A 9,503-nucleotide genomic window follows, 5' to 3' on the forward strand; every position below is an offset into this window, starting at 1 on the left:
AAAAAAAAAAGAAAGAAAGAAAGAAAAGAAGTGTAGAAACAGGGTTTGAGAGATGGCTCAGTGGTTAAGAGCACTGACTGCTCCTCCAGAGGTCCTGAGTTCAATTCTCAGCAACCACCCAGTAGCTCACAACCATCTGTAATGGGATCCAATGCCCTCTTCTGGTATATCTGAAGATAGCTACAGTGTACTCATATCTAAGAAATAAGTAAATAAATCTTAAAAAAAAAAAAAAAAAATCAGCTTTAAAAAAACAAAAAAGAAATGTGAAAACATTAAGTCACTCACAGTTCCAGGGTGCAGTCTATGGTGTTTAATATGTGTTCATTTTTCTTTTTGTAGGGTGGAATTTCAGAACAAATTCTACGTTGGTGCAGGCACCAAATTCGTTCCTTTCTCCTTCAGTCTGCTCTCCTCCAAGTTCAGTAATGATGACAGCATAGCATGATTGCACGCTGCAGCCTGCCCACTCTGATGGGTGGAGAACTATCATGTTACAGAATTCACTTACTCGAGTCAGAACTTACGACAGGAAAGTTCCACCCTCATTGATTGCCTTACGATTCAGCCAAATGGTTCTGTAAGATACACCTCTCCCTCATGGTGAAGATTTTGTAAACCTCACCACTCCGGACACAGAAGTCTCGTTGGTTTTTATTATGAGCAAATATAAGTTAATGCCGACCGACGCCTCTTTAAAGCTACTTTTGAAAGTGTAAGGTTGGAGGCGAGAAGCCAGCTGGACAGCTAGCTAAAAATGGTCTTAGATACTTGATTCCTTTTCAACTTTAAAAAACATGAAGCTATTCCATCACAAGAAGATGTCAGGTAATATGTTCCAGCAGCTCAAGTTAAGCATAGTTTTTCAGACATTACTGCTGGGTTATCAGCAGGTCCCCATTCACCCTGCCTGCTCAAGAACGTGTATGAGTTCTCCCTGAATGCTCGCAGAGTTACTGGGAGGGGCAGTGTGACAGCCTGACCTGTTAATGATCGGGGACAATGTGACAGATGCCACAGCAATGGCTCTCCTGCTCGCATATTTTTTAAAGATGCTTGTCCTTCACCCTTGAGTCAGACCAGTCATGGCAGTTGTACATTCTGAAAGATGACTGTCTTGAGCCTTAAAACCCAGGGAAGACAGGTGAAAAGCCGTGTGTATTTTTATAGCAAAGAGCAAATGAAGATATTTTACCACAGAGACTGTGCTTCTACTTGACAATAGTATAATTTTTTACTTTCGCACTAATTCTGAATAAAGGTCTGATGGCCGCAGTTTAATTTCCCACCCTGTTCGGGTTAGTTGAGAACTGATCCTCATTAATCTGTTAGTTTATTATCTCCATGTGAAGTCACCTGTTCTCATGCTGCTCCACTTTGAGTGAAAGTGGCTGAGTCCCATTGAACACTTGGATCCATGTCATAGTCTTATAAATTATGTTCACTTTCACGTTTTACATTAAGTGATTTTTAGCTAAGTATTTCAGAAAGAAATCTGAGGCTTGGGTGTGGCCTGATTGTTTCGATCTCCAGAACCCTTCACCCAGGTGTGGTGGCATCTGCCTGGTATTCCAACGACTTAGAAGGTAGAGGCAGGAGGATCAGGAAGTTCAGGGTTTCCCTTGGCTGTGTGGTAAGTTTGAGGTCAGCCTGGGCTATAGGATTCCCTAAAGAGAGAGCAGAGTCCAACATGTCTTTGCTCTTAAAATTCCGAGTCCCACGCTACCACAGAGGCCTGTTGGTGCCTCATCCCTCCAGCTCCATGCGGTAGAGGATGGGTCCCTTCCATGAAGAGCCAAGTCTCTGGCAGCCAGAATTTCACAGCTTCTTTAAGAGCTGCTTGCTGAGAGGCAGGCATGAACTGCCTGTGCTGCAGCTGGGGTATAACGTCAGGTCTCTCCAGCACCTGTGGGGCCCGCTCTGACGGCACTGAGGCTCCAGCCTCTGTGCCCTCATGTGCTAGCTTCCTGGCAGCTATGATGCCAAGTCTTCTGGCGGCTGGATGAGCTGGTGCCCAGTGTAGACCTGTTCTTACCTGTATCAGGTGTCACCCCCATGTCACTCTTGTTAGTGTGCCCCCAGGGTCTTTGGTCACCACAGAGAGAACTGCTTCCAGGGACAAGAACCAAACGGTTTCTGCCATATGTACCGTCCCCGTTGGCAGTTTTCTGGGACCCTTTTTAGAACGGGCATCTCTTACCTGGGCACAGAAAGCAGAGCACGAGTGACTTCTCAGTTGAAGTCTGTCACAGTCATGTAGAATGTCCTTGCATAAATGGAAATCACTCCTTTTGTGAGCCCTCTGGGAATATAATTGGTAGCATCCTCACAGGGGACACAAGCTGCTGTCTGATGGCGTCACATGTTCATCTTCCTAGAACAATGTCAACAGAGCCGTGTCACATAGACTCATGCTGGTGGGAAGGCCCGATGTGGCCAGTAGAGGCATGCAAAGGCTTTGAGCTCCTGCACACTCCCTCCCTTGTGGGACCTGGGACAGACTCCTTTTCCTCCATACCCTCCCCTGGCCTTGGTTCTGAAATGAGTCTGTATGCTTTGAGATATTTCATGCCTTGCCGTCCTCTTGCCTTAGCCTCTCAGGCAGCACTACAGGTATGCAATGCTGGCCATGGGTATAATGACACTCAGGCCCAGTGCTCCACCTGCAGTAGTATAATAAGGCACAGACTATCCACTGGTAACTTACAGGGCTGGCACATCAAGCTGTGATTTAGAGTTTAAACAAGTTTGGAAAATAAAAACAAGGGCTGGTGAGATGGCTCAGCGGGTAAGAGTAAGGGTAAGACTGCTCTTCCAAAGGACATGAGTTCAAATCCCAACAACCACCCATAATGAGATCTGACGCCCTCTTCTGGTGGTCTGAAGACAGCTACAATGTACTTATAATAAATAAATAAATAAAATCTTAAAAACAAAAAGGAAAATAAAAAAACAAGCTCCAAGATCACATTTCTCAACGAAGGGCCTAAGTCTGGGTTTGCGGGCACGCCACACTGTCCAGGTATGGTCCTTAAGAACACTTGTGGTTCTGTGAAGAAAGGGTTTGGAGTAAACGTTTTGCCCACCAGCTGACCACTGCTCTAACACACCAAGAAATCCTCAGACAATGCAGCTCCACAGGATGATAACATCAAGGCTGCATTCTGGAGCTGAGACCTGGGGCAGAAACTACGGGAGCCAGCCAGGACTGCACTGCACTGACGGATGCATGGAAGCGCGAATCTGCCTGTCAGTATTGAACTTCCTTTTGCTAGTGACAAAATAAATGTATATTTTTGAGATGCCAGTGTCTTGTTTTCTTGTGATCCTGTTCCCATAGCCCCTATGCCAGAAAGAGCTAGTCCCTTCCTAGGGCCTGTCAGGTGTTCTCAACAGTGCCTGATGGCTGAAGCCAGTCTCGCCTGCCTGATCTGGTTCACTTCTGTTGCTATGGTAAAACACCAACGAAAACCAACTTGGGAGAGAAGAGTTTATTTTATTCTAGGCTACACTCCATCATTAAGGGCAGAAAGAAGCACACAGCGGGAACTGAAGCAGAGACTCGGAGGAACACTGCTGATTTGCTCCCCCTGGCTTGCTCAGCTGCCAACTAAGGCCCACCCGTCAGGGATGGCATCACCCTCAGTGGGCCAGGCCCTCCTACAATAATCCAGAATCAAGAAAAGGCTCCATAGGCCAATCTGGTGGTAGTAATGTCTCAGCTGAGATTCCTTCTTTCCCTACTAAGTGGAGGTTAGTGTCAAGTTTACTTACAGAAGCTAACCCGTTCACTGCTTCTAGTCCCGCCTAGCTCTGCTTCAGAGCCATGCCCTTGTCTAGTCTCAGTTGCCAATTGTTCTGCACCTTAGCTTTCCAGTCTGCAGAATTAGGGCCCTCAGCCCCGTGCAGGCGCCGTTGCCCAGGTGCCCGTTGCTAGGGTCGCCGTTGCCACGGACGCCGCCCGGCTCCCCGCCCAGTCTGTTCTGCGTCCTGCGCGGCTCAGGTCTGCGCCATGGACGACCTGCGGGTCCTGTGGATGCGCGACCGCTTATACACCGCCTTCGACCTCAGCGACCCTATGCTGTTCGAGGAGATGCTGAGCCGCGATGACGGCGACGCGGAGGACCTCATCCTGCACTTCCTCAACCACTCGAGCGACGAGGACAACGCCTCCGCGCTGTTCTTCTACCGCATCCTGGTACCTGAGGAGGTGGAGGTGGAGGAGCCAGGTGAGCGTGAGCAACGGCCAGCCTACAGCAAGAACCCTGCCGGCTCTTAACCCTACTACGTGCTCAGGACCAGGTTCTCATCTTCAGTTCTCATCTGTGCTCTGAGGAGCGCTGCCATCCTCGCTTTCAAGGTCTCAACAGTGCAGGGTTGCGCACCTCCCGGGACGGGGACGCCGAGGAGGCCCAGGAGCTGTAAGATGCTTCAGCCAGCGGGAGGGTCACCTGAGGACTATAGCAAGTTTGAGTGAGAATCACCTAAACTCCCTAGTGAGCAAGCCAGAAGGGCAGGGAGGGAGGCCAGAAAGGAAGAGCCATAGTGTTATGACACACTCTGCTCTGCTATAGCTTATTTCTGTCTCTTTTCATTTTTATATTGTGAAACAGGGTCTCGGAGCCCAGGGCAGGCCTCGAATTCATTGTGTAGCCCAAGGTACCTCAAATTCTCAATCCTCCTGCCTCAGCCTCCCAGGAATCTAACCTTCCCAGCCTTCATTTTTCTTCTCCAGGTAGAACTTCGAGCCTGAACACATTATCCTAGACCTCTGAGTTAGGCCCATTCATTATAACCAAATAAAAGTATAGATTCCAGAATATACTAAGGGTATTCCATATATATTTAAAAAACAAACAAACAAACAATGTGTTCGCTTCGGCAGCGCATATACTAAAAAAAAAAAAAAAAAAAAAAAAAAAAAAAAAAAAAAAAACAAAACAAGACAAAAAAAAAAAAAAGATGCAGCAAACCCCCAATTTCTCGTAATTTCCAGAGACTCTTGGCTAGTAGCAGGCAATCGTCCCCTCCCTGCTGTATCTACTTTGACTCAGCTACCTGGCTGGGTGCCTTCACTCTGTGAGTGCCTTGGTCTCACCTCAGAACCCCCACCCCAACCCCCAACCCCCAGGTCATTTCTGGCCCTCATTTTGTTCTCTGAGACAAACCAGGCAGACCTAGAACTTGTTATTAGTGATGGTTAGCCATCTGCCTCTACCTCCTGAGTCTAGGGATTACAGACCAGCGCCACCACGCTGGGCTTATTGGAACAGTTCCTAGGCTGTGCCTAGTGCTGCCGAACACACCACAGTGTGACGTACCAAGTCTCTTTCATATTCTCTGGTTGCTTGTATTGTCTTCCAGGCCAATTGTAACTGAAATACGGAGTGTCCTTCATCCTTGTCTGAATTGACACAAGGTCCTTACGGGACCCAGCATGAGATTTTGCTGGGACATTTATGAGTCCTCTATAGGGCGTTTCCCTACACTATGGCTGTCCTTAAAGCAAAGGTTGGCTCTCTCATAAGGGGATATCTCTCTTTTCTGTTATCTTCTCGTTATGGTTCCGCAAAGAAGACATTCCCTCCGCCTTTGAAGAGGAGGGAGAGGAAGAGGAGACTGACTCTCAAAAAGCAGAGGCCACTGAAAAAGTGTCAGGTGGGTGTCTGAGGGACTAAGGCCACCACTGCACAGGGAGTCTGTGGAGTCGGAGGTGGATCTGTGCACAGGAGTCCCTGGGTTGTCAACATAGCCTGCCTTAATAAGACAGCAGAAAACAAGAGAAACATCTCTTCCCACAGGTCCAGGGGGCCCAGATCCACAGTGTCCCCCAGGGCCAAATGCCCTCTGAAAGCTATCAGGGAGGACCACACTTGCCTTGTTCAGCTGCTGCTGGCTCTGCACCCCTTGGCCAGGGGACACACTAGTCCTTTCTCTCCTTTGCTGTCATATGGGCTCTTCCCCGATTCTCTGGGCTCACGATGTCATTTCTCTTAGCCAGGCAAAGACTGAGGCAGGGGAGTGTGTTTGTGAGTGTGTTTGTGAGTGTGTTGGTGTGTGTGTTTGTGGGAGGGCGGGGAAGAGGGGGTTGGCAGTTAAATTCAGGAACAAAAGGCAGGGTTTTCTTTCTTCTTCGTTTTTTTCTTTGTTTTATTTTTTTAGTTTAGTTTAGTTTAGTTTTGTTTGTTTTTGGAGACAGGATTTCTTTATGTAGCCCTGGCTGTCCTGGAACTCACTCTGTAGACCAGGCTGGCCTCGAACTCAGAAATCCGCCTGCCTCTGCCTCCCAAGTACTGGGATTAAAGTTATGTTCCACCACCACCCAACCTTTCTTCTTTTTTAAAATTTTATTTATTTATTTATTTATTTATTTATTTATTTATTATATTTGAGTACACTGTAGCGGTTGCCAGACATTCCAGAAGAGGGCATCAGATCTCATTACAGATAGTTGAGAGCCACCATGTGGTTGCTGGGATTTGAACTCAGGAGCTTCGGAAGAGCAGTCAGTGCTCTTACCTGCTAAGCCATCTCTCCAGCCACCACCTGCCTTCTTCTTCCTCCTCCTCCTCCTCCTCCTCTTCTTCTTCTTCTTCTTCTTCTTCTTCTTCTTCTTCTTCTTCTTCTTCTTCTTCTTCTTCTTCTTCTTCTCCTTCTCCTTCTCCTTCTCCTTCTCCTTCTCCTTCTCCTTCTCCTCCTCCTCCTCCTCTTCCTCTTCCTTCTCTTCCTCCTCCTCCTCCTCCTCCTCCTCCTTCTTCTTTTAAAGACAGGGTCTCAATAGTGAGTTTGAGGCTAGCCTGAGCTACATGAGACTCTGTTGTAAAAGGCAAAGGAACAAAACCCACAACATAAAACTCAGCACTCACCATTTCTTTACTGGCGTGTGTGCACACTTGCACACACATGCACCCACACGGGTGAGTATGCTGTACACGTGTGCATATACAGCTGCATATATTCACATACACACATGACCTGAGGTGGCATTCCTCTGGAGCTGTCCACCTTGTTCTCTGAACCAAGATCTCTTACTGGCCCAGAGCACAGCTGATAGACTAGAATGCCTGGCCAGTGAGCCCCAGTGGTTCTCCTGCCTCAGCTTCTCCAAAGTCAAGATTACACACATGTGCCTCCCAGCTGGCTTTCTACAAGATGCTAGGTCTAATGGAGCAGTCCAGCGTCTCAACCCAACCCAGCATTGACTATTTCAAGTGCCATTAAACACACGTCTTTTTTTGTTTGTTTGTTTGTTTGCTTTGTTTTGTTTTTTCAAGACAGGGTTTCTCTGTGTAGCCTTGGCTGTTCTGGAACTCACTCTGCAGACCAGGCTGGCCTCGAACTCAGGAATCTGCCTGCCTCTGGCTGGCCTCGAACTCAGGAATCTGCCTGCCTCTGCCTCTCAAGTGCTGGGATTAAAGGCGTGCGCCACCGCCCCCACCTCCCACCCCCGGCTAAACACGTCTTTTTGGCAGAAGGTTACTACTGCCAAACTCATTTTGGCATTGTCGTTTCCTCTGCCAGCCAGCATGCTGGCATCTATAACAGCTGTCACCTGACACTCCAGGATGTGAAAGTACAGGTGCTTGTCTCATATTCTGCATGAGGAGGGGGACAGCAGAGAGCCAGAGTGTCCCCTACTGAGCTGCTTCCAAAGCTGCCCTGCATACACAGTGCTTGCAGACAGAATGGAGTCAGTCTGGAAAGCCACCCTTCTGTGCCATTAATTGCCTGACCAGCTGAAGGTCTCATGGCTGAACCATGAACACCTGGAGGATTCCAACCCTCCCTGGGTCCTGGTGGGTTTGACAGACCGAAGTATTTTGATTTCTTCTTGTTGTTTTTAGTTTTATTTCTTAAGAAGATTGCTCTGGCCGGGCGGTGGTGGCGCACGCCTTTAATCCCAGCACTTGGGAGGCAGAGGCAGGTGGATTTCTGAGTTCAAGGCCAGCCTGGTCTATAGAGTGAGTTCCAGGACAGCCAAGGCTATACAGAGAAACTCTGTCTCGGAAAAAAAAAAAAATGGCTCTGTTTTATGCGTTTGAGCATTTGTTTGCCTGCATGTGTGTGTATATACCTTTTGCCTGCAGTACCCATAGAGGCCAGAAGAGGGCATCAGCAGACCCCAAACTGGAGTTAAAGTCAGTTGTTTGCTGCCAAATGTGTTCTGGAAACCAAACCCAGGTCCCCTGGAAGAACAACAAGCAAATGGTCTTAACCTCTGAGCCATCTTTTCAGCTTCTCTCTCTCTAATTTTTGAGGCAGGATCTCAGATAGCCCAGGCTTATGAGCCCAGGGTACAAAGAGATGAGCTCTCTGGAGCCTAAGATGACTTTGAACTCCTGATCCTCCTGTCTCCAGACCTGAAGAGCTGAGTGACAGGTCTGTTGCACCACACCCGCCTGTTTGTTGTGCCTGAGTTGAGATGGAGCCCGGGGCCTTTGTACACACTAAACAAGTGTCTACTGCAGAATTACACCCCTAGTCTTGTGGTTCTTACTCATAAATCTCTCGTAAAGTTAAAAAAAGTCAGAGATATTCCATGCTAGGCACCACAGCCACCACATAGACCCGTGAGTCACACTGGAGGGTTTTTGGATGTTCTGCCTGCTGTGATTGCCATGTGACAGGTCAAGACTATGTAGAGGTCAGGAGCTGTCATAACCAGGCGTCTGGGTGCCGGGAACCCTTCTTTCTGGCCATCTCAACTCACACCATATATTGTGTTTTGCAGTCAAGTTCTTAAAGCTGAAAAGAGACTCCATGACTCCCTCCCTGTTTGATATGGACGTTGCGGACGAGCCAGACACAGAGACCTACAGCAAACTGTCTGGCAAGGTGTGCCTTGCTCTCTGTCCTCCTTGGAAGAGTGGCTTGGGGGACCTCTTCTTACGACAGGGGGACAGGCACAGAACATGCAAGGGACACAGTGTGTCAGAGGGGAGATTTCAGAATCCTGTGTTGAGATTTCTCAGAAAACCTTTAGACTCATTTTGACTGGCTGAGGGATGCACAGGGAGGGGAAAAAAAAAAAGCTGTCCCACCAGGAGTTATGGCTTAAAGAGAAAGGAGGGACCCAGTATAGTGGCACACATGTGGTACACAGGCATTCAGGTAGGCAAAAAAACATTCAGGTATATAAATATATATATAAGTCTTAAAAAGCCCCAAACTTTCATTTATCTACATAAATTCCATTTTGTTATTTTATGACTCTGCACTATGTGCAAAACCCTCAGAGGCCAGAAGAGGGGCAGGGGTGGTCAGACACTCTCGAATTGGAGTTGTAGGTAGTTGTGAACCACGATGTAGGTGCTGGAAACTGCACCCAGGTCCTCTGGAAGAGCAGCCAGTGCTCTTAACTCCTGAGCCATCTCTCTGACCCCAATAAATAAATCTTTCAAAAGGAAATAATTATATAGGCAGCCCCCTCCCCACCTGAAGACCCTGAAACAACAAACCAGGTAGCCAGAGGCAAAAGCGGCTCTGTCCGGCCCTGCCTCTCC

The 9,503-nt window shown here is 48.0% G+C and overlaps 2 protein-coding genes across 4 annotated transcripts in view; both read left to right on the forward strand.

Moving 5' to 3' along the window:
• Positions 1–1,286, forward strand: part of Atp6v0a2 (ATPase H+ transporting V0 subunit a2) — a 28,132-nt gene extending 26,846 nt beyond the window's left edge. Inside the window, exon 20 of the mRNA XM_031337973.1 lies at positions 343–1,286. Within this exon, the coding sequence (XP_031193833.1) occupies positions 343–448 (106 nt within the window). The 3' untranslated portion in view covers positions 449–1,286. The remainder of the gene's footprint in view (positions 1–342) is intronic.
• A 2,641-nt stretch (positions 1,287–3,927) lies between these two features.
• Dnah10 (dynein axonemal heavy chain 10) overlaps positions 3,928–9,503 on the forward strand; it is a 119,316-nt gene continuing 113,740 nt past the window's right edge. The window contains exons 1-3 of one of the 3 annotated variants that reach the window (XM_031337971.1): positions 3,928–4,229; positions 5,578–5,658; positions 8,732–8,835. In XM_031337971.1, the coding sequence (XP_031193831.1) occupies positions 4,013–4,229; positions 5,578–5,658; positions 8,732–8,835 (402 nt within the window). In that variant the 5' untranslated portion in view covers positions 3,928–4,012. Of the gene's footprint in view, positions 4,230–4,255; positions 4,660–5,577; positions 5,659–8,731; positions 8,836–9,503 lie in introns of those variants that run through there. The other 2 variants (XM_031337970.1, XM_031337972.1) reach the window with 2 other exon arrangements.

Source organism: Mastomys coucha, unplaced genomic scaffold (genome assembly GCF_008632895.1).
Source record: "Mastomys coucha isolate ucsf_1 unplaced genomic scaffold, UCSF_Mcou_1 pScaffold22, whole genome shotgun sequence".
In the NCBI taxonomy this organism is placed as follows: domain Eukaryota; kingdom Metazoa; phylum Chordata; class Mammalia; order Rodentia; family Muridae; genus Mastomys; species Mastomys coucha.